General features: G+C 36.7%; 1 protein-coding gene across 1 annotated transcript in view; it reads right to left on the minus strand.

Annotated features, from left to right (window-relative positions):
* IFT80 (intraflagellar transport 80) overlaps nucleotides 1–24,778 on the minus strand; it is a 107,570-nt gene that overhangs the window by 42,819 nt on the left and 39,973 nt on the right. The window contains exons 7-8 of the mRNA XM_028504881.2: nucleotides 24,196–24,285; nucleotides 23,341–23,478 (exon numbers count right to left, since the gene is read on the minus strand). Of these exons, the coding sequence (XP_028360682.1) occupies nucleotides 23,341–23,478; nucleotides 24,196–24,285 (228 nt within the window). The remainder of the gene's footprint in view (nucleotides 1–23,340; nucleotides 23,479–24,195; nucleotides 24,286–24,778) is intronic.

A 24,778-nucleotide genomic window follows, 5' to 3' on the forward strand; every position in this document is an offset into this window, starting at 1 on the left:
AGCTAGTGCAAGAAGGGCACTTTGAATGCAGGAAAGAAATCTCCCCTATGAAAGGTACCTTTGTGCTCTGAGGGGGATGACACCCTAATTGCTAGGATTAAGGAATCCTGAGCTGAGAAGCCTCTTTAAAAACACCTTATTATTTTTCACTAATTTACTACCCAAGGTCTCTTTTTATTTAGATTCCTTACTAATGAGCACCCCAAACCTCAGTCTTACCCTATCAGTTCTCCACAAATTTGTCTAAAAGTATAAAAAGCTGGCTGTTTCAATCATTTGCCTGATAATCATTTATGATCTCCCATATGGACATATTTTTTTTTCCTCTTAACCTGGTCTTTTGTCAATTTTATTAGTAGTCAGAACTGAAGAGGAAGTAGGGAAGGGAATTTCCCCTTCCCAACAGCTAGAAGGATGGTTTATTTATTTGACTAAACTTATACACATTCTCTTTCCATTCTTCCAACCCTATCGTCAAATTGTCTTGATTTCTTTTTGTTGTTGTTGCTCTTGGGTGGATATTTATTTTTGTTCTACGTATTTTTTCAATATTATTAGCTATGGGCTCATTGACAAAAAAGTAGAGGAAGTGGCAAAAATACAGAAAAACATTTACTCATTCATGCAACTATAAAACAAGGTTTTATATTCCCAATAAAAGTTCCCAAATACAATCAAAATGCTGAACGACTTGCTGCACTGAGTTTTTTTGCAACTCCCTCCCATTCCCCTTCAGACTTCTGTTCCTTAAGGAAAAGCACCAATCATCAAGTTATCAAGGAGGTGGTAATAAACCAAACTTCACTACATTGGCAGCATGAAAATTTTAGAAACTTCCTTTTCTGAAATTAAGAATAAGTTCAAAAAAGGAATGTATGTAATACTTGAGGTCCTCTTTTTAAAAATCAGTGTAGACAGCAAGCATAGTAATCATCTGCTTTGGGTAATAAAATGAAACTAACCCACTTGTTTTGACAAATGAGAATTATAAACTACAACATGACTACTACTTTACTAAAATGTGGTTGATATAGACAAATGAAACTCAGTTTGATAATATGTAATATTTCACGGCTTGGACCAGGCTTATGGCACATCTCACTCAATTAATAAATCTAGTCTATTCTTTATGGTGTCGATGAAACAGAGAGAATTTATTTTAGAACCCCAGATTCACATTTTAAAACTTTAAAGTATGATTTTAAAACACTCAAAGAATTAAATCAGCCAGAAAGAACCATCTGACTAAAATTGAACACACAAGTATTTATCTAAAAACTCATTCCTGATCCTAAGAAAATAAAATGTTGAGATTACCTTTACCCTATATTCAACTGACTTCTTTCACAGTCCACATAAACCAACAAAAATGAAATCTGCAACATGCAACTTATTCCCCCCAAATTTTCAAGGAATATAAATCATGATATACCTGTTACATTGTTATTTTTAAATTGAAGAAGTTATTTTTTCAGATTACTGTAGTAATAATAAAAAAAGCATACAGCACAAGCAAATCACCAGAGAACAGGTCTTTAATAGTTACTAAATTTGGTTAGTAACAGGGTTATAGTTTGTCCAGTCAGTAAATTTAATGATTTTTATTTGTAAGTCAAAAGACCTATTTATCATTTGGGCTTTTAAAGAGTCTTTTACAGCCTAATCTCTTCTTTTTCCCAAATATGCCAAGGAATATTGCATTCAAGTTTGTATTTCTATCCTTTAGAAAAGAATGAGGTAGCTTTCCCAGATGTAATGTAGTAGTTCTAGCAGTAAGAGCCCTGAAGATGAATTTTCAAATACCCCTCACTTACGGTTACCTCTTTCTACAACCTAACTATCCCCTACTCTAAGATAATGTAACTCATAGTGTGCTCAGGCCAGCAGCATCTCTATTTTGAGTGATCTTGTTAGAAATGCAAATTAACTAGTCCCACCAGATCCTAGAGTATCTGATCCTCTAGGGGATGCGGGCCAGGAAACTTTTAACAAGCTCTTCAAGAGATACTTAAACATGTAAGGTTAGGATACTGGTTCATAACTCTGGCTGTACATTAGAATTCATCTGGGAAACTTTAAAAAATAACCAAAGCCCATAAATTCAACCAGCTAAATCCAGAATCTCTTGGGGGTGTGTCTGAATATGTTTTTAAAATTCTCTGATTTTAACGTAGAGCCACCGTTCAAGAGAATAGCGAAATGCATGCGTTGGTTTCAGACTATCATGAAGCTGGCTCACTGTGAATTGGCAACACCTTGCCAATTCATCAGCTAACTCTTAAGAAAACCACGTGACCTCCTTCTTAGCCTCCAAACCAGCTTCTCATAATTATGTGTAAATTTGGTTTCTTACATTCATCAACCTATTTTTTTCTTTTTTATTATTAGATATTATTAGAATTTCAAACATCCAAAATCCAGATTGTGGGAACCTATAGGATGTGACCCAGTTTCTTCAACTACAGAAAAATGCAAGGGGAAAAAAAGATGCATAAGGGAAGCTCATAAATCAAGAGATCTAAAAGATTTGTCAACCAATCTCGGTAACTGCCTTATTTGCATCTCAGTTCCAACAAACTGAAAAACAAAAGACAATTGGAAAAATTTGAACAGTGACTGGATACTTGAGAATTTTAAGGAATTACTCAATGAACAACGAACAATGAACTGTTCATTATTTTTAGATTTAATAATAGTATGTAAGTTACATTTTTATTATATTTTTAAAGGTTTTATTTATTTATTTTTGAGAGAGAGGGGGAGGAAGGGAGAAAGAGAGGGAGAAAAACTTTGATACATGTTTTGATTGCCTCTCACACACCCCCACTGGGGACCTGGTCCGCAACCCAGGCATGTGCGGACCTTTTAGTTCACGGGCCAGCACTCACTGAGCCACACCAGCCATGGCTAGAAGTAAAGCCTCTATATTTAGTGATGTGTGGAAATATTTAGTGATGAAATGACATGATGTCAGGGATTTGCTCAAAATAATCTGGGCCATAGAGAAGTACATGATGGTATAGATGAGGTAAGAATTAGCCATTAGTTGACAATTCTTGGAAGCTGGGTAATGGGTAAACAGGAATTAATCACAGCAACTGATGCTCTTGTAACCTCTAAATGTCACCAATAAATGTTATTGCTCAGTATCATGAATTCATTAATTTTAACATATTTGATGTGTTTTCATATATACATATAATGCTCCAATTAGCCCAATTTTAACCAGTGGGATCCCTTCAGGTTGGTTCTTTAGTTTTTTTGACAGAATCCTGTAGTCTCTGCTCACTTTTCCTTGTTTTCTACTATGACAAAATGTGCCAGGTTCATATTTCGTACTGCCTGACCCACACCTGGAATCAGCCTTTTCTCCAATGGGCCCTAGCTCACTTTATGGACATGTGGAAAATGGTACTGAGAGAAAGCCCACAGGTGCTAGGAGTACTTACTGCCACTGAGTTGATCATTGCTTTTCTAGGCCTTTTTAATGAACAGAACTACACAATTCTTTTCATGAACTGAAACCGACACTTTCTATTCAAACCCAGGACTACAGAATTTTCACTTATCCTAACCAATCTTCCCTTAGTATCTCCTTTTACATGGCAAAAATCCCTGTTCTTCAGAGAACTAATATAAATACTCAAAATATCAATATTAAAATCACAACTGATTGCAAGTTTTAAATTTTTTTTCATTTTTTTGCCCTTAAGCCTATTTCCTTTTTTAAAAAACAACAACATTGTGGTACATTTCACATATTATAAAATTCATCCTTTTAAAGTACAGAACTCAGTGGGTTTTTAGTACAGAGCAGTACAGCCATCACCACTGTGTAATTTCAGAACATTTTTATCACCACAAAAAGAAACCGATACCCATTAGCAGCACTCCCATTACCCCTCTACCCCAGCCTGTGGCAACCACTAATCTATTTTCATTTTCTACTCCTGCCATTTCATATAAATGGAAGGATACAATACATGGCTTTTGTGACTGGCTTCTTTCACTTAGCACAATGTTTCCAAGGTTCTCCCATGTTGTGGCGTGTGTCAGTGCTTCATCCCTTTTGATTGCCAGATAATATTGTATAAATACAACATTTTGTTTCTCCATTCACCACTTGATGGGCCATGTGGATTTTTCAACTTTTTGGCTATTATGAATAATGCTACTACGATCATTTGTGTACAGGCTTTTGTATGGACATATGCTTTTGTTTCTCTGGGTCCATACATGCCTAGGAGTGGAACTGCTGGGTCTATGGTGACTCTACATTTGACATTGTGAGGAACTGCCAAACTGTTTTTCAAGTGGTGGGGTCATTTTCTATTGAGTCTCTACTGTGGGCACAAGGAGCAGACAACCAAATCATTTAGTCATTTGGAATAGCTCCTCTCTGTGTAGTTACACATACAATTAAATACAGTTAGGTTCATTTATTTCATTTACTTTTGAGTTTTAGGAATTGTTTTCTAAAACTTTAATTTTGTTTTATAACTATGTAAAATATTTACATGGTTCCAAAGTTAAATTTATTACACACACACACACACACACACATATAAAGGTATAATCAAAGAGATCTAACTTCTATCCCTTTTGTTTCCCCATTTTCTTTCTCCTATAAATTATCTTTTATTCTATGTTTTATCCTTACATCTTTCTTCAATATATGTGTGTGTGTGTGTGTGTGTGTGCGTACACGCGCAGACATCAGCATTTACCTAAAAAAGGGGCAGGAATAGTGCTACAAATATGTCTAACAATATGCAGGATATTATCTATTATAGTATATGAATACATACATTCTTTTCTTGCCATTGACAGTTTTTATTTAAAGCCTGTGCATACATGTGTGCCTTTCATATGTGGTCTATTTAATTTGTTCTTCCTCTTTTTTGGAATGTATTTTAGTATTCAAAAAGGTTTCCATTTTTTAATCTAATGAATCTAAGGTAAGAATCTAATCTCTTACCTTTATACTATTTTTATAAAAATACCCTTACCAAGCCCTGGCTGGCATAGCTCAGTGGATTGAGCACGGGCTGTGAACCAAAGCGTCGCAGGTTCAATTCCCAGTCAGGGCACATGCCTGGGTTGCAGGCCAGGGCCCACAGCAACCGCAGTTATGTTTCTCTCTCCTTCTCTCTCTCTCCTTCTCTCTCTCTCTCTCTCTCTCTCTCTCTCTCTCTCTCTCTCCCTCTCTTCCCTCTCTAAAAATAAATAAATAAAATTACATTAAAAAAACCCTTACCTTCATGCCACATTTTGGGGCATTTTCCTATTGGTTGTCTATTATAAGCAATGTAAAAATTAGGAGATATCCTACCCCTCTCCTTTTACCCATATCTGATTTTAAGTAATATCCTTTTATTACCAAATTAATACCTGTAAACATAATCAGTAAGTTTATTCTACTTTGTTTTAATCCTCACTTGAGGATATGTTTATATTGATTTTAGAGAGAGAGGGAGGGGAAGAGAGAGAGAGAGAAACATCTATATGAGAGAGAAATATTGATTAATTGCTCCCCGTATGCACCCTGACCGGGGACTGAAACCACAACTTAGGTATGTGCCCTGACCAGGAATCGAACCTGCAGCCTCTTGGTGTATGGAACACCGCTCCAACCAACTGAACTACCTGACCAGGGCTACTTTCCATAAACTCTCTCATCCTCCCATTTTGCAATGTTAATGACTTATAGCCATTACATACTATACTATATTCTTCACAGACACCATTTTGTCTTAGTTCTACCGGTGAGTATATACTTGGTGCTCATGACCACTCCTTAATTTACTATGTCCCTAGTCATGTTGTTAATCTGAGGCTAATTTTCTTGTAGACTCCTCTAAACACTCATGAGAACAACATTCCTTAAATTCCTACATAACAGTTTATTTCAGTTTGTTTATGACCTTTATACTTAAATGTTAGAATGGCTGGATATAAAACCGTTGGCTCACCTATTCTTTGTTTTTTTAGCATCTTATGCTAATCTATTGTCTTCTCACATAACCTATAGCTATCAAAGTCTGGTGACAGAATCAAGATGGAGGTGTAGGTAAACATGCTTTGCTTCCTCAAACAACTACAGCAAAAATTACAGCTAGACTACAAAACAATATCACCCAGATTTGTCAGAAAATCAAGCTGTATGGGAGTCTAACAACCAAGAACTTAAAGAAGCTACATTCATCCAGACGGATAGGAGGGCAGAGACTTGGATAGGCACAGACAGGCATGGAAAGGCAGAGAGGTGTGGCAACATGGAACAGACAGTCATACATTCCTGTGTGGTAGATAAAAATCGGGAGGGATACCTTGGGAGTGAGGTATCCCATTCCCAGACCATACCACCCTGCTCAGGATTCCAGTGCCAGGAAGATAAGTCCACATAACTTCTGGCTATCAAAACCTGCGGGGATTGGGGCGGCAGAAGGAACTCTGGGATTCTCAAGAGACTCCTCTTATAAGGCCCACAACAGACTTAGGACTCATGCAGACCCACCCCTCTAGGATTTAGCACTAGGGCATTAGCTGGAAGGTCACCAGTGGCTTACAGATTGTGAAGTGATTGGCAAGAGGGCGAGTGCTGGGCAGAAACTGTCTCTTGGGGAAATCTCCAGAGGCCAGGCAGCAGCATTCCCCTCTCTGAGCCCTCCCCACACAAAGCCCAGAGCCCTGGTGATTACCTAAGGCTCTGCCCCATCAGTTTACAGGCGCCTTTTCCACAATAGGCCATGCTCCTAAGACAGGGAGTCAAAGCATCTCCACCTAATGCACAGAAACAAACACAGGGAGGCTGCCAAAATGAGGAGACAAAGAAACATGGCCCAGGAGTTCCGGCCAAGATGGAGGCATAGGTAGAAACTTTCACTTCCTTAAACAACCAAAAGGAGGGTAACAACCAATCTAAAATCAATAAACAACCAGAAGTGCCAAAAAAAATCAAACTGCATGGAACCCCGACAACCACAGAACTAAAGAAACAGTCAAACAGAAGAACCAAACCAGTAAGGTAGCAGACAGAGAGAAACTGTGGTGAGGCAGCGAACCGTGGTGGTAAGGCTGACTTAAGAGGAAACTGAGACTCAGAGTGGGCTGTGGACTACAGCAGTTGCCATGGTGGGAGAAACTCCCAGTCTCACATGAGAATTCATTGAAAAGTGGGCTACAGACAAGCAGGGGAGCTGCATTTTTCCTCTGTGGCCCCTCCCCCACAGGCAGTGCCACAGCACAGCAAAGAGGGTTGCCCTGCCCAGGTGAATACCTAAGGCCCTGCCCCCCTACAACTTAAAGCTTAACGGGAGCCCTGAACAAAGAAATAGGGCAAAAATGAAAGAACAGAGCAAAACTTCAGAAAGAGAGCCAAATGATAAGGAGATAGCCAACCTACCTGATGGAGAATTTAAAGCCCTGGTAATCAAAATGCTCACAGAACTAATTTGAGCTTGGTCAAAAGATGAAAGAACAAATAAATGAAAGATACCCAAAGTGAAATAAAGCAAAATATTAAGGGAACCAACAGTGACAGGAAGGAAACCAGGACTCAAATCAATGATTTGGAACAAAAGGAAGAAATAAACATCCAACCAAACAAAATGAAGAAACAAGAATGTAAGAAAATGAAGAGAGACTTTTGAACCTCTTTGACAACTTGAAATGTTCCAATATCCTAAGTATAGGGGTGCCAGAAGGAAAAGAACAGCAAGAAATTAAAAACTTATTTGAACAAATAGTGAAGGAAAACTTCCCCAATCTGGTCAAGGAAATAGACTTTCAGGAATCTCAGAGAGTCCCAAAGAAGTTGGACCCAAGTAGAAACACACCAAGGCATATCATCATTAAGTTACCCAAGATTAAAGATAAGGAGAGAATCTTAAAAGCATCAAGAGGAAAGGAAAGAGTTACCTACAAAAGAGTGCCCATAAGACTATCAGCTGATTTCTCAAAAGAAACCCTGCAGGTAAGAAGGGGCTGGAAAGAAGTATTTGAAGTCATAAAAGGCAAGAACCTACATCCAAGAAAACTCTATCCAGAAAAGCTATCATTTAGAATGGAAGGGCAGATAAACTGCTTCCCAGATAAGGTCAAATTAAAGGAGTTCATCATCACCAAGTCATTCTTATATGAAGTGTTAAAGGGACTTATCTAAGAAAAGGAAGATCAAAAATATGAACAGTAAAATGACAACAAACCCACAACTACCAACAAATGAACCTAAAAAAATTAAGAAAAACAATGAAAACAAAAACTAATCAAACAAGCAAAACAGGAACAGAATCAGAGAAATGAACATCACAGGGAGGGTTTTCAGTGGGGAGGGGGAAGGGAGGAGTGGGGGGAAGGCACAGGGAAAAAGAAGCATATTTGGTAAGCATTAAATAGATGTGGAGAGAAAAAAATGGTATAGGAAACAAAGAACTCAAAGAACTTATATGTACGGCCTATGGAGATGAACTAAGCAGGGGGAGCTGAAAGACTGAAGGGTGGAGGGGGGGATAAAGAGGGGAGAGTTGGGAAAACTGTAATAGCATAATCAATAAAATATACTTAAAAAAAGAAAATATGGCCCAAATGAAAGAACAGAACAAAACTCCAGAAAAAGGACTACATGAAATGGATATAAGCAACCTATCAGATGCACAGTTCAAAACACTGGTTATCAGGATGCTCAAAGAAATCACTGGATACTACTATAGCATAAAAAAAAAAAAACAGGAAGAAATAAAGGTTACATTAAGTGAAAAAAAAAGAGAAAAATCTACAGGGAATCAAGAGTGGAGGGGGTGAAACTGAGAATCATGTCAATGATTTGGAACATAAGGAAGAAAAAAGCATTCAATCAGAACAACAAGAAGAAAAAAAGAACTAAAAAAAAAATGAGGATAGTATAAGGAGCCTCTGGGACATCTCCAAACATACAGATCCAAATCACAGGGGTGTCAGAAGGAGAAGAGGAAGAGCAAGAAATTGAAAATGTATTTGAAAAGACAGTGAAAGAAAACTTTCCTAATTTGGTGAAGGAAATAGCCATACAAGTCCAGGAAAAAGAGGACCACACAAAGATATATCATAATTAAAATGCCAAAGGTTAAAGATAAGGAGAGAATCTTAACAGCAGCAAGAGAGAAGCAGAGTGTTACATACAAAGGAGCTCCCATAAGACTATCAGCTGATTTCTCAAAAGAAGCTTTGCAGGAGTAGAAGGGACTGACGAGAAGTACTCAAAGTGATGAAAAGCAAGGACCTACAACCAAGATTACTCTATCCAGCACAGCTATCATTTAGAATTGAAAAGCAGATAAAGTGCTTCCCAGAAAAGGTCAAGTTAAAGGAGTTCATCATCACCAAGCCATTATTATATGAAATGTTAGAAGGAATTATATAAGAAAAAGATCAAAACTATGAACATTAAAATGGCAATAAATTCACAACTACCAATAACTGAATCTAAAAAACAAACTAAGCAAACAAGGAACAGAATCATAGATACGGAGATTGTCTGGAGGGTTATCAGCTGGAAGGGGCTTGGGGTAGAATGGGGGAAAAGGTGCAGGGGTTAAGAAGTACAAATTGGTAGTTACAAAATAGACAGGGGAGGTTAAGAAGAGTATAGGAAATGGAATAGCCAAATAATTTATATGCATGACCCATAGACATGAACTAAGGGGGGGATTGCTGGAGGGAATGGGAGTACCTGGTGGAGGGGAGCAAAGGGTTTGTAAAACTAGGACAACTGTAGCAGCATAATCAATAAAATACATTTTTTTAAAAGTCTAATCATATTCTGATTCTCTTCCCTGTATGAGTGACATTTGTTTCCTTGGATGCCCATCAGACTTTTTTCTTTTTCTTTAAACTTCTTTAGTTTTATTATCATATAACTGGGTGTTAGTCATCTGGGTCTATTTCATAGGTATGTGGTATGTCTTTCCAATAACAATTTCAAATCTCTTATGTTTGAGGAAATCTTTCTTGAGGGGTAGCTTTTAGTATCTGTTCTGTTAATTTCTTTGGCTTCTCCTCTGAAGACTCCTATTATGTGTACTTTGGATCTTTTCTATCACTTTCTATCAAAACCTTATATGTCTTTCGGCATTTCCTTGCTTCCTAGTTCACAATTCTATTCACCTTAAGGCATTATCCATTATGTTTATTTGCTCTTATATTCCTTCTAGTTTGGTCTTCACTTTTGTAATAACTTTTCCTTTTCTATAATTCTCCCCTGAGTTCTGTTATCTCTCCTTAAAAGTTTCCCTTTCTCACCCTGGCTGGTGTAGCTCAGTGGATTGATCACTGGCCTGCAAACCGAAAGGTCACTGGTTCAATCCCTGATCAGGGCACATGCCTGGGTTTCGGGCCAGGTACTCAGTTGGGGTGTGCAGGAAGCAACAGTTGATCTTTCTCTCACACATTGATGTTTTTCCCTCTCTCCCTCCCCTCTCTCTAAAGATAAATACATAAAATAAAAAATACAAAATAAATCTCCCTTTCTCTAGTCACTTAGTTTAATTTTCTTAGTTCTAATTTATATGGTTATTTCACAGCTTCTGTAATATTCTTAATATCCTTCAATATTGCAGTGCTTGTCTTATTATGGCATGCTTTCACTGCCTTTGGCAGCACTATATAATTTGACTGTGATCCTGTTCTGCTGCTCATCTTTAAGTGAAATGGATTTTGTTATTCTTTTGAAAAGGAAGAATTTTCCACCAGGGTAGCTCTAGAGCTCTCTCTTCTGTTGTTTCTCTTAGTGATAATTTTAAAAAAAGCTCCATTTTCTTTGAGACCATCTTCTACTTCTTTCCTCCATTTTCATTGGGACTTCCTATCTTTTTTTTGCTCACTTTTCTCTGTTCTGATCAATCTGGATTTTACTCCCAGCAATTTCTGCTCAGTGCAGACTTTGGTCCTGACAAGAAGCTTGATTTGTTAGTTTCAAGGGTACACTAGGTCTACACAGCTACAGAGCTGTCAGGTCCTACCATGGTCCTTCCCACTGCACCCACTTAGAATTGGATCCTCTAGAAATTTCTTTCCAGTTTCAGCTACTGTTCTCACTTTCAGGTATTTATGGTGATTTGGTGTTCTTTTCTCATGGTCTGAGAAGCCTGGTTGCCTTTCCTCTGCTTCCTCACACACAGATTCTGATACCAGGTGTGCCTGTCATTAGCACTTGGGAAAACACCTGTATTTGGAAGTTTGCAGGTATACAGTGTCACCTACTTTCACTGTAGTTGTTTGTGGGTTTTAAAGTTTATGGTCTCTTATTTTCTCTGTTTTATGGGGAGATTAGAGAAGATTCAAAAACTATCCCACTATACCCAATGACATGGACAGATCTCACGGACATGACTGAACAGAAAAAGTTGGTCACAAAAGTGTAAATACTGTATGATTCAGCTTATTAGAAAGTTAAAAACAGGTAAAACTCATCTCTGGTGACCGAAGCCAGTTACTATGGGGGGGGGGGGGTAACTGACTGAAGGGAGTCACAAAGGAAATTTCTGGGTTGTTAATAACGCTCTATATCAACATGGGTGGTGGTTTCCTGGGTATTTACATACATAAAAATTTGCTGAGCTATTAACATAAGATACTATATATGTTATATCTCAATTTTTTAAAAAATGCTGCCTCTCCCATTATCTTTCCCCCTCAACCTCTTTTTATTAAAATTTACTCATGCTTTCTTTTCATAGTTTAATAGTGTTTTAGACCATAATATTGAGCTAAGTATCTAACATCAATACAAAAAGTAAAAGGAAATATAAAATCTAGTAATCATAACCATGTACAAACCTGCTCAAAGACTTATAAGGTGCATAAAAATGAAAATATTTGATTTTATGACTATGGGTATTATTTTTTCATTTTTATTATTTTTCTTATATTTCTTTTTGCCATAAATTTCTTCAAAATATAAGTCATATCTAATTAAATTATTTCATACTAATCACTATTTGTGCCTATACAATACTGATGAGGTTTTATATTTTTCCCCCCTAATTCCAAACAATACATTGTAGATTAACAGTCCTCTTAGGATACAGAATACAAAAAAGGAAACAAAAAAAAATTACTTTTGACTTGGTGAAGTGCAACTAATTTCTAAAAACACAAGATGAATAAGCAAAAAGCAGAAGGAGAACAATAGAAAAAGTAGTAAGTATAAAAGACGTTTACAGAACACAAATGCGGTCTGTATTCACAATATGACATCCAAGTTATTTTAGGCGGCCACTGAACAAGAACACAGGAAACTGCTGTTAGGCTGTTGAGAGACTTAGCGACGTATTTTTGTCTAAAGAGCTCATCACAGTGGCTTTGGCTGTGGGCAAGTATCTCCCCAAGTATCAAGAAGTTGATGGCCCCCCAAAGGGCCATCTCCCTGGGTAACAGTATTCCATGCCTCTCTCTTCCCTTTCTCATCCAATACCTGCTCTTGGTTAACCAAATTACTGACAAAGGACCTGATAAGAACAAGTGTAATCTGTTACGCCCATGATACTATTACATTCTAAGAAATAGCAATTTCTTAATTCAAAACAATAAAGCTAATAGGAGAAATTTCGTTATCAATAGAATGTAGTGAAAGCCTTTCCCCGGACATTCCACCTAACTCACTGCTAAGACTGGCCCTGATCTACAGTTACAAAGTTAGAGTTTTCTGTAACAAATTACCACAAACTCAAAGGTTTCGAACAACACAAATGTGTTATCTTAAAGTTCTATAGACCATACATCCAACTCAGCACTCCCCAAGCTAAAATCAAGGTGCCAGCGGGGCGGCGTTCCTTTCCAGAGGCTCTGGGGCAGAATCCGTTTCCTCAGTCAAGCTGGGTGTTAGCAGAACTCAGTTTCTTAGAGATGCAGGACTGAGTCCCCACACCCTTTCTGGTCATTCACGGCTTCCAGAAGCCACCTGCATTCCTTGGCTTGGTCTCCTTCCTCTATTTTTTTTTTTTTACTTTGTGAGTACATTTATTAAAGCTGGGGACGGTGAAACAAGGGAGTACAAGGGAGGGCCTAGGATAGAAGGAGCAACACAAGAGAGCCTAGGCAGGGGTGCTTTGACTCACTGGAGAGTCAGAAAAAGGGGGACCCTGGAGACAGGTTCAGGGGGTTAGCCTGGGATGAGCTGCCCCTGCCCATTGCTCCCCTGGTTGCAAGTCTCAGGGGGATCTTCAGAGTTTAAGAGATGCATACCTGTGAGGGAAAACAAGGGGAGAGCGAAAAGTCGCTGGTGTGTGCTCCCGGGAGGGAGAGCGTACCCGCTCCCTCCTTCTTTAAAGGCAGTGAAGTAGAATGAGTTGCTCTTTGAGTCTCTCCAGCTTCATTGTCTAACCGAGCTAGGAAAGATTCTCTTCTTTTAAGGACTTACATGATCAGACTGGGCCAACCTGGATAATCCAGCACGTCTTACCATCTAAAGGTTCATACCTGTAATCACATCTGCAAAATCCCTTTTGCCTTTTCAGGTTGCCTATGTTCAGGTTCTGGGGATAGGGCGTGGGCATCCCTGGGAGCCCATTATTTGGCCTACCATTAAATTACAGCAGTCAATTTGGGGATTTTTTGAAAGGTGATTCATTTTTTTAAAGATTTAGATTCATTTATAAGCATAAATACAAAAAACAATATTTTTAAGTAGTTTGGAATTTATGGTTTGGGCTTTCAAAAAGTTTATTTTCACAATTAAAAGGTAATTAAACAATGATTTGACCATGTTGTCACCAAATGGTAATAGAATCTGGGATTTTTCATGTGGTACTGAATTATCAAGGATATCCAAAAGAAAACATTTAAAAATTATTAAACAAGTTGCTTTAAGAAAAAAGCAAAATAGGTTTATGACATCAAACAAAATATGCATTTACTATTCTATCATGTGAATTGTACAAAAGCATTGAGATTATATTGAGAAAAAAAAGCCATCATTTTTCATGACTGTCTCCCAACAGTATGAGAAATTAGACTGAGAGGGAACCTTCCTCAGAGAAAATGTGAGCATTGTAGAATACTGAGGAAAAAGTCCTTATGGAGCAATTTTAAATCATCAAATCTATAACCCCTATCAGATGATACTTCAAATAATTAGATATGGCCTAATGGTCTAGAAAAATCTATGAAATTCTTTAAAAAGTAGATGGAGAGGAAGGGAAAAATAATTTAACTAAAGACAATGAAATGAAAGAACATCTTTTCTTAAATCAGAATAAAGGATTTAAAATTTTTTACATGACTGGAACCTCTGGCAATGACAAATCAAAATGTATAAATGTTACAAGTTTGATTTATGAAGCATTTATAAATTGAAGAAAATACTAGACAAGAGATTGCACCACTTTCCCCCCCAAAGTGGCATAAGGGAACAACGACATAGCTGGATTGCCCATGTGAAACAGAAGCTTTTGCATAATTTTAGTGTATGTGTATCTAAAGAACATTTCTCAAACAGAAGTAAAATTCTTTGCTTCTACACATAGAAAGTTAAATTGAGATCTTTCGGCAGCAAAATTAAAAAATCAAATTCAAATTTATACAGGATATCACATTTAGAAATTTTAAACTAACTTTCTCAAAAACATCAACCAAACTGACTAACGGGATCAACTCTAGTAATGAACTAATGAACTAGTCAAAATGCTACTTGAGTTACTTTAATTCAGTTAAATTAATGTCATTAAAAACCAAACCAAAATCTTTTGTGTACATAATGATCCATTAAAATGCAACATTCATGGAATACCTACTATGTGTTAGGTGTTGATTTTTCAAAGATTAAAAGTAAATTATGTAATAATAGAACTGATTTTTTTGTATGCTTGCCTAGTTTCTTACAGCAAGTCTAGACACGAGGGTCCCACTGTTAAGAAGTACAGTTGCCTTAATTTACAGTTTATATTTTATGACTCCTGGAAATATAATTCTAATTTTCACTATAAAGGCAGAAATTTATTCCTCTGAAAAGAAATCTCTCAGAGGATTAAACTGAAAATTGTTGGCCAATTAGGCTAAGCTGGCTTCAAACACAAAAGGTAACCTCCTGGGTTGGCTGCCTCCCTCCGTTTTCAGCACCTGGACCTCACCAGCTGTCCCTCTGGCGACCGAGTTAGCGTCCTGGCAGCCATATTTGCACAGCACAGTGCAGCCTGCCCAGGCACATGTGATTAGATCGGCCAGGAGCACCTTACCGAGGCCGGGCCAGAGACAGGCAGGCAGAGGCAAAAGACACAAAGGGAACATTTTCTGTGTTTTCGAAGCACTCCAGTTTCTGATTCCTAAAGCCTAGCTACATCCTTCCCTGGCTTCTGGAAGATATTCCCATAACATTTTAACCAATTCCTCTCCTTGCTTAATGGCTTCTGTTACTTGTATGCAACTATAACGAAATGTAGAGTAACTCTGAAGTCACAGGACCAGCCACATAGCTCCAGCCCTGCTTCAGTTTTTCCCACTTCTAGCATGCCATGTTCAGGGCTGCCTCTCATATACAAAAGCCTTATACTTAAACACAAAGAAACAAACAACATGCTAATGCTACCCACGAGAGGAAGCGAGCATTATGTTCAATGCCCATGGAAAAGATCTCAAAGAACTGTGAAGTTAAAAGGAGGCAATCACTTAGCCCAGCCCATTTATTTTATAGATGTGGAAACTGAAGGCCCAGAAGAAGCCTTTAACTCTGTAAATTCACCACTGGAGTCTTGACTCCAGAGCTCTACAAACATGCCAATGCTATTCCTACCTTAAAATAAAACAAAACAAAACAGGCAATCATACTAGAAAGAACAACAACTGAAAATGTGTCTATAGAGTGTTGACCTACTATGATATTACATGCCTTTGAGGCCATTTTTTTCTTGTACTCTGTCAAATTGCTTAAGCATGCAGATTATTTTCCAATAGGGAAATAAGAGATATTTAAACTAAAAAACATGACTTTACAATAATAACTTTTAAAAGTACCTCTTAAATGCCTACCTCACCCTTCTCTTTACTCCTAAATAAATATACTTCGTTAAAAGGATCCTCAAATAATTCAAGTCATAAAAGTAAGTGTGTTTTCACACATTAAGTTTAGGTGGAAGAGAAAATAGATGCAAAGCTTCTTACATTTCTTCAAGGTACATTAAATGATTCTTAAAATCAATATTCTCTCTAATGTACCAGGAATTAGCAAATTGCAGAGTGTCTTAAATTAGGTGTTGATATAAATCAGCGATTTTCAACCGGTGTTGCCACAAGAATCTTTAAAACATGCAATATCTGACTATTTGGTCAGGGGCACTGACCTCTTTTCCCTTAGATTGTCAAATTTAAAAAATGTCACTCTGACTGGTGTAGCTCATTGGATTGAGCATGGGCTGTGAACCAAAGGGTGGCCAGTTTGATTCCCAGTCAGGACACATGCCTGTGTTGTGGGTCATGTCCCCAGTGGGGGCCATGTGAGAGGCAACCACACATTGATATTTCTCTCCTTCTCTTTCTCCCTCCCTTCCCCAATCTTTAAAAATAAATTAATTAATTAAAAGTCAAAAGTAAAAAATGTCAACAGCCAGCACAATCATAGCTGTCTGGTATAAATGAATCAAAATTATACCTATTTTTTGACAGATTGGCAAAAAATAATATTTCTTGGGGTACACAGAATTTTAATTATTAGTTTAGTATGCCATTAGATGAAAAAGGTTGAAAATCACTTATATAATTGACAACAAAAGATTATATGTAACAGTAAGACCAGTTACTGCAGATGATATAATCATTGCAATTAATTGAATGGAAGTATAAAGGAACAGAGGGTAATGTTTTTATTATAATGACAAACTGGATATTCAAACACAGAGAATATAAGAATGGCAGTAAGTTCTCTCTTACACAAGCAATAGCACCACCTGCTGATAAGTAAAAGCTAAAAGGTCAATAGACCTTTTTAATTGTGCTGAGAAGTACCTTATACATTCAAAATTTTCCCTTGATTTCCATTACATCTAATTTAATATAATGCAATTCATTAATACATTCTGCATATTCATTTATGACTATGTTATTTTGAAAGATTTTACCTTATATATTTGAATCATGCCTTCTAAAAATCAAAGGTAAAAATAATACTATAGAATCTAGAGAAAAAATATGGTACTATGGCTTTTAATTTTTCTGCCATAAGTAATTCACATACACCATAATTTCCTTTACTAACCACTCAATAATGTACATTTAGTTTGTATCTGATATTCCCTGACCACATCTAAAATAATGCCATCTCCCATACCCAGTTTTATTTTTGTAGCATTTATTACTATTAAACATACTACATATTCATTTTGTTTGTTTGCTTATAGTGTTTCATCTGCTGGAATAAAAATTCAGAGCAATTTACTTTGTTTATGACTATTTAACACCTAGGGCATGTGCTTAGCATATAGTAGACTCAAATACTGGTGAAGGAATTAGTAAATATGAAAATAAATGGGCAAATTAACATGTAACACATTTTTTAAATTCCTTGAAAGTACAATAGTTTTGTCAAAAGTTTCAAGGATCTTGATAAATGTTGCCAAATTATACTTGAGAAAAGTTGTACCAATAAATGTTGCATTCAGTGCATTATGAGGAAGCCCATTTTCCCATTCTCTGGTAAGTGCGAAAAAGCATTGCTCTGTAATTTTTTTTTTTTTGCATGAAGCTCATTATTGAAGAGACTGGACATATTTGGGGGTTCTAGAGATATTTACAATGTACTTCTTTCATCCTTTGCTCATTTTTTACAGTTTCAGATTTTCTATTAGGTTCCTTTTTATAATTTCTGTCTCTTAATTGATCCTTTCTATTTGTCCAGATCTTGTCCTCTTGGTGCCCTTTAGCTCTTTGAGCATATTTAAGACCATTGATGTAAAGTCTTTGTTTTTAAAGACTTTATGTTTGATTTAAAGTCTCTGTCTTTAAAGACTTGAAGTCTAATGCTGGGCCTCCTCATGGATGGTTTTATTTCTTTTTTTTCTGTGAATGGACAATACTTTCCTGCCTCTTTGTATGCCTTGTAATTTTTTTGTTGAAAAGTAGATGTTTTGGATATTATAATGTGGTAACGCTGGAAATCAGATTCTCCCCGCTCCCCAGGTTTTCTGTTGTTGCTTTTTGAGGGCTGTATTCATTATTTATTTAGTGACTTTCCAAACTATTTTTGCCAAGACTATTGTTTTCATGTGTAGTCACTGAAGTCTCCATTCGTTATCTCAGGGGTTAGCTTGTGACCTGACAGAGCCAAAAAGAAAGAAAAAAATACTCTTCCCCTCTTTGCCAATTGGCTCTGAGCTCGAGGACTCCAGCCACACTTAGCCAGGCCACCTATAATTCTTCCTTATCCTTCACCTCCTGCTTGTGATGCAAAGCTCTACACAAAGATCAGCCCATGCTACAAAGCTAGCATCCCCTCAGGTCTTTTCTGAGCCTGTGTCTGGCTCTGGGCATGTGTGTTGTTCTCTGGATTCCTCAGTATATGTGAGAACCCTCCAAAGCTTTCATTCTCCCATGTACCTTCCTCTTCAGCCCCCTCTTTCCTAGGTTTTTTAGTCTGTCTTCTGCTTGCCCCAGGTGGGTTGGGTATGCTTTTTTTGGTTTTGGCAGAAGGCCACAAGGGAAGCTACTCCAGCTTGGAGAGATATCCAAAGGAAGCAAAACAAAGACAAGCCTCTGCGCCAATCCCTCTGAGAACCACCAGACAGGTCAAAAAGTACAACCACAATTTTCTGAGAACATGGTTCATATTCTCCCATCCAGCACCAGCAAGCCTCACCAGAATGCAGGCTACTTCCCCCATGGCCACAGCCAAGCTGGGAATGAGGGATGGTGAGCAGGTAAGCAAATATGCCACAATGCTTTCTTACCAAAATTTAGCAGTCTCTCTCTTCATTAAGCATTCCCCCTGACTGCTACAAGTTTTAAAATAGATTCCAGAACTCTAAAAAAGTTGAATCTGACATTTTTTGCCAGTTTAATGGTTGCTTGAGTAGACAGACCAATTCCTGGAGCTCCCTACTCCACCATTTTCTGTGACATCACTCCTTTTTTGCTCATTTTTACTGGAGAACATATTAAAGATCTTTATTATACCTGTATAATTGACACCTTTCATTAAGAAAAGTTCACACTATACAAAATCATAAAAGAAGTAAAAGATATAGAATACAGCAACCATGGGTATATCTCTAGCAGTGCAGTCAGACACATGGCTATACTATTTTCCTCAGTGGGATCCTAGAATAAAATGCTCTCCTATAACCTGGTCTTTATATTAAGTAACTTATCATGGATATCTTTCCAGGTTTTTAAACATAACCCTTCTCCATTTTTAGGAGTTGAGGGTAGTCCATTTTAGGTATATAGAATAACACCTAACTAGTCTCCTACATGAGGACATTTAATTTATTTCTAATTTTCACTATTATAACAACACTATGATGAAACTGCTATGCATACATCTTTGTGTACTTGTACAGTGATCTCTTTGGAGAAAATTCCTATAATTCAGATCCTTAGGTCAAGGAATGGGTAGTCTAACACTTGGGTATGTATTATTAAACTACTCTTCAAGAAGATGGAATCAATTCACATTCCTACCAACAGTAAATAAGAGAGCTCATTTCCTTCTACTTGAGTAAACCCAAGGTTTTTTAAGTCATTGTTAATCTTTCCAACCTAGTAGGTAAAATATATCATTATTTCTTTATTTTATATTTATGTACTAGTTAACTTGAACATCCCTTTGTGTTTGTATTGGCCGTTTGCACGTGTTTTGTGAACTACTGTCCAAGTCACCTGGCTGTTTCCCTGAGCAATTCCGTGCAGAGTGAACCTCAGACAGGTAGCCCTCCCTGTCCACTTCACCTTGAGAACCACTGTACTAGTTAGCACAGCTCTCAAATGTGCAAAACTAATTTTCAAAAACTCATGACCAATTATTTTAAATAAAATTTTGATATGCAGAGAATAGCTGCTACCAGACCAGCCTTCTCATACTTGTATACTAAAGACGAACTACAAAAACAACTACTTGAACACGGGAGAAAAATCAAAAGCAGGCAGACAGCCACACTGAAAAATAGTTTGGCCATTGCTCAAAAAGTGAAACATACAGTTACTATTTAACCCAGTAATTCTACTCTTAAGTTTATACCAAAGAAAAATGAAAACATATTTCCACACAAAACTTAGACACATTCATAGCAGAATCACTCATGATAAAAAATTGAACAAATCCAAATGTCTGTCAACTGATAAATGGATAAACAAAACATGTCATATTCATGTAATATTCCATATAATGGAATATTATTTGTCCACAAAAAGAAATGATGTATTGATATATACTACAACATGGATGAACCTTAAAAATATTACGCTAAATGTAAGAAGCCAGCCACAAGAGGCCATATAATGTATTATTCCATTTATATGGCGAGAATAGACAAATCCATATAAAAGAAAGTACCAGTAGATCAGTAGTTGCCAGAGGCTGGGAGTGACTTAGGGAGAAACAGAGATTGGCAATGAGTATGTGATTCCTTTTAGAGGGGAGGGAAATGTTCTAAAACAGAGTGTGGTGGTGCTTGCACAATCCTATGAATATAATAAAAATAGTGAACTGAACACTTCATGTGGATACATGTAGAATATGTGAATTATATCTCAATAAAGTTGATTTTTTAAAAAAGCAGTCAGAAACTTGAGGGGAGTCAATGGTTGAGAGAAGGGAACAGTAGTGAGTGAAATTCCATGTTTTTACAACTTTTTACCTGAGAGCAGGCCCTACTTGTTGCCTGCACCACTCTTCCTTTGAAACTAAAGCAGTATTTCCAATATGTGAATAGTATTGTGTTACTACCCACCACCCAAGGTTCTCTACCGGCTGACATACTGATGTTCCAACTGCATTGTTTTAGCTGTTTAAAGCAAATCTTATATTGGATGCTAATAGTAAAGCTGACCAATGTTTAGCTTCTCTGTTGTGGGTGAAGAGGAGGACCACCAAGAACTCAGCCCTCTCCCCTGTTTTCCACCCCAAAGCACCACTTTAGGAGGCTCCACAGAAAATAATTAGATTTAAAATCATTAAAATTGAAACTCTTCCATGGCAAACAAGATCTTATCTGAGAATGTCTTTTTGGTATCATCTCCTGGTACCATCCCATGTAAAATCTTACTGCACAAAAAGCACCAAACTCTCCTATATTTTGATGCACAAGAGGTTCCCTCTGCCTGCAACTACTTGGAGAACTACTCATTCTTTAAGCCTCAGCTCTCCGATTAATGTCCCCTGCAGAGTTAGGCCCTGCCACGCCTTCACAGTGCTTACACTGAACAAGCCTCCTCCAGAGCACTAACCACGCTGCACTTTAAATCCCAGTCTCATCTCTACAAGACTGTCAACAACTTGAAGGAAAATCTTAACAGCTTTCCATCCCTAGTTTCTAAAATACTTTGATGAATAGTATATATTTAATGTCTATTGAATAAAAACCAAATCCTTTTAGAAAGTTGTTTTCTAGATTAACATTCTAAAAATGGATTTGATGTTTAATAAAGTAAATCTTTAATTCATGTATTCAGATCAACTCGATGCCCCAAGCTTTTAAAATGTTTAACTATTTTCATTAAAATGGCAAAAGTATTATGCTTAAATTGACTTATTAGTGAATTATTGAGTATCTACTGTGTTATATAGATAAAACAGAATCCTTGAGCTTTGGGATCTTTTTAAAGAGTTGTTTGTTTGTTCGTTTATTTATTTATTTATTTTTAAAGAGAGAGGGGAAGGGAGGGAGAAAGACGGGGAGAGAAACATCAATGTGTGGGTGCCTCTCTCACACCCCCCCCACCAGGGACCTGGACAGCAACCCAGGCATGTGCCCTCACTGGGAATCAAACTGGGAACTTTTTGGTTCACAGGCTGGCACTCAATCCACTGAGACACACCAGCCAGGGCTAACCATGGGATCTTATAAACTATCTAGGGGGTAAAAAATAATATATATAAAACTAAAATGGACAATGTAAGAGCACAAGATATTATGAAAATGTGAGTAGATATTCTATAGACAGAATCATTGATAGAAAAATCAGATGAAAATGAGATCACGTGCTCTATTATCCTGATGTTATAACTAAGAAAAAAGAAACCTAGGTGACAAGTTAGAAAAACAGATAAACTTTAGATCATCTGTGGAAGGAACCATGAAAAAGAAGTCAAACATGAGATGGGCCTTATAGAGTGAGTTGTTCTCAGTAAGTATAAGACAGAGGGAGAGCGTTCCATGAAGAAATGACTGAGAAAGTCAGTGAGTGCAGAGGATTCGTGAGTCAGTGCTGGACCTGATGTGGGCAGACAGAAATTAAGAAGGAGTTGTAAGAAGGAAAGACTATAAATGGATTGTATGGCACCGGGTTTCAGAGAATTTGTAAAGCCAGGCAGAGGACTTTATATTTTATGTAATAAAAAACAAGTAACCAGAAAACTTAAAAGATCATTTATAAAGTGCTAAAAATTCTCAGTTAACAGTCTTATTTTGCAATGGAGGAAAATAAGCCACAGAACAAATTACGTGATTTCCTCATAGAAATAGTGTGGAAGAGCCACACTCATACAGAGCTGCTATTTCTGGAAACGAAACGACTTATTCTTCAAGTACAGCTGGGAAACGCTGCTGCATTTGGCTGTGTGCTGAAGTGCTACACAGAATTCGCGTGGCAGAAGGCACATTCTCTCGTGAGGAAAACGTCTCACAGGCATTCAAACACGGAACTCTTAACAAAAAAAATAGTCCTTTGGTTTTAAAATGGCCAGTTTTTAAGTTTACCGTATTTTACCAAAAATATGAAACCAAAATTTTTGTATGAAACATATTTGACAATTGAAAAAATGTTTACAATTGAACTCTCCATATTGATTGAGCATGAATTTTAATACTTTAGATACTTTACCATCTTTTATAATCATGCTTAAAATAAGTATTTCCAGAAAGACAAATTGGAGAGAATATACCTGTTCTTCAAACTTAAAGAGTTTGGTTCCATAAATCTGGAATTAATTGAACCAGTATATTAGGAAGACAAATCAGAATTGCAGATTCAGTCAAACGCAATCATTGAAAATGTTTTTTTAAAGACTGGGGACCATATAAGGGGAATAAATGGTAATGGAAAAAAATACAAATTTTTTTTAAAAAGCAATTTACTGGAAAAAATGATTGAGAGCCAGGTGTGCTGTGCATTACCACATTTATGACAGCACATCTGTGACTACTCACCACTATAACTTACCCCAGTTTTATCACACAAGCGTAAGGTATGAAACGAGCCAATAGCAAATAATTCTCCATCTGGAGCCCAGGCAACTGAGGTAATAGGATGCTCATGAGGTTGTGAACTGTACAAAAGACGGCCATAACTATCCCATACCTACAAAAGCAAATTTTAAAAAATCTTTGAAAACAGTCACCACCGCATTATTACAAACAAGTTTGTCTTACAGTGAGATATCAAGTTAAGACTTGGAAAGCACTGCTTTACAATATTAACAATTAAATGTCTTTATTATCACAAAAGGGGGAAAAAGGTATATTTCTTGAAACCTAAATACCTCAAAAATATATATATTATGGTAACAATGTGATAATTTTCAGATGTTACTAAATCTCTGATTAATCATAAAACCTACCATTCTGAGTCCATTTAAATGTAATAAAGTTTTGAGATGTTGCGTTTTTGATTAAATTCTTTTTGTCCAACAAATGCTCTATCAACTTTCTCTAAAAGCATTTATTTAAATTAAACTTCCTCTCACTACAGTTACATTAAATTTTATCCCCCCTCCCAAATTATTTTGGTCTGAAGCTAATAATGTTTAACTAATAATCTTGATTTTTAAAATCTTAAATTGAGTCACTAAAACTAGAAGTTGTATTTATGTTGATACTTACAAAATCAAAGTCTACAGGTCAATGAGAAAATCAGCACTTTAAAATACCAGTTAAAATTATAAAATAACAACTTGCTAAATTATTAGAGTTAAATGACATGGCTAAAATGAAGGACTAAAAGAGTATTCTTAGATACTAAGTACTTTTCACCTAAATTTGACTCTTACAACCAGGTGATTAATTCAAACATACGTACCTTGTATTTACAGTCTTCACCAGCAGATAAAATTAAATCGTTGACTGAGTTCCAATCTACTTTCAAAATAATGCCATCATGAGCTTTCCACTATGAAAAAAAAAGATATTAATTATAACTTCAAGAGCACCAAAGTTTTTTTTTTAATAGGAAAAGACATTTTGCCTCTTTCTAATGATTCTCTTGTGGTCTCCTTGGAGATTCCCATCTTCCTTTCATAGCCATTACGCATAACCTCACTTGCCTGTTTCATTTCTAACCTAAACTAATGAAAGTACCTAGCACTAGGACATCCACTATATAGCTGACGTCCAAGTATAGCTTACATCCTTAAAAATTTCCTCACATGCCTGAACTCCAGATGGAAAATCACTTGCTGCTGAATGATTCCAAGTTTGATATTTGTGTGATAAGACTGGAATGAACGTTATGTACTCCAAAACTTAAGTTAAATCCAAAGCTTGCTCTCCTTTGTACAGCTGGATCCATTACTGATACTGCTTTCATTCTTATTAACTTATTCTTTTCTTTTTTTTATTGTTGTTAAAGTACAGTTGTCTCCATTTTCCTGCCACCACTTTCA

This window comes from Phyllostomus discolor, chromosome 2 (genome assembly GCF_004126475.2).
Source record: "Phyllostomus discolor isolate MPI-MPIP mPhyDis1 chromosome 2, mPhyDis1.pri.v3, whole genome shotgun sequence".
Lineage (NCBI taxonomy): Eukaryota > Metazoa > Chordata > Mammalia > Chiroptera > Phyllostomidae > Phyllostomus > Phyllostomus discolor.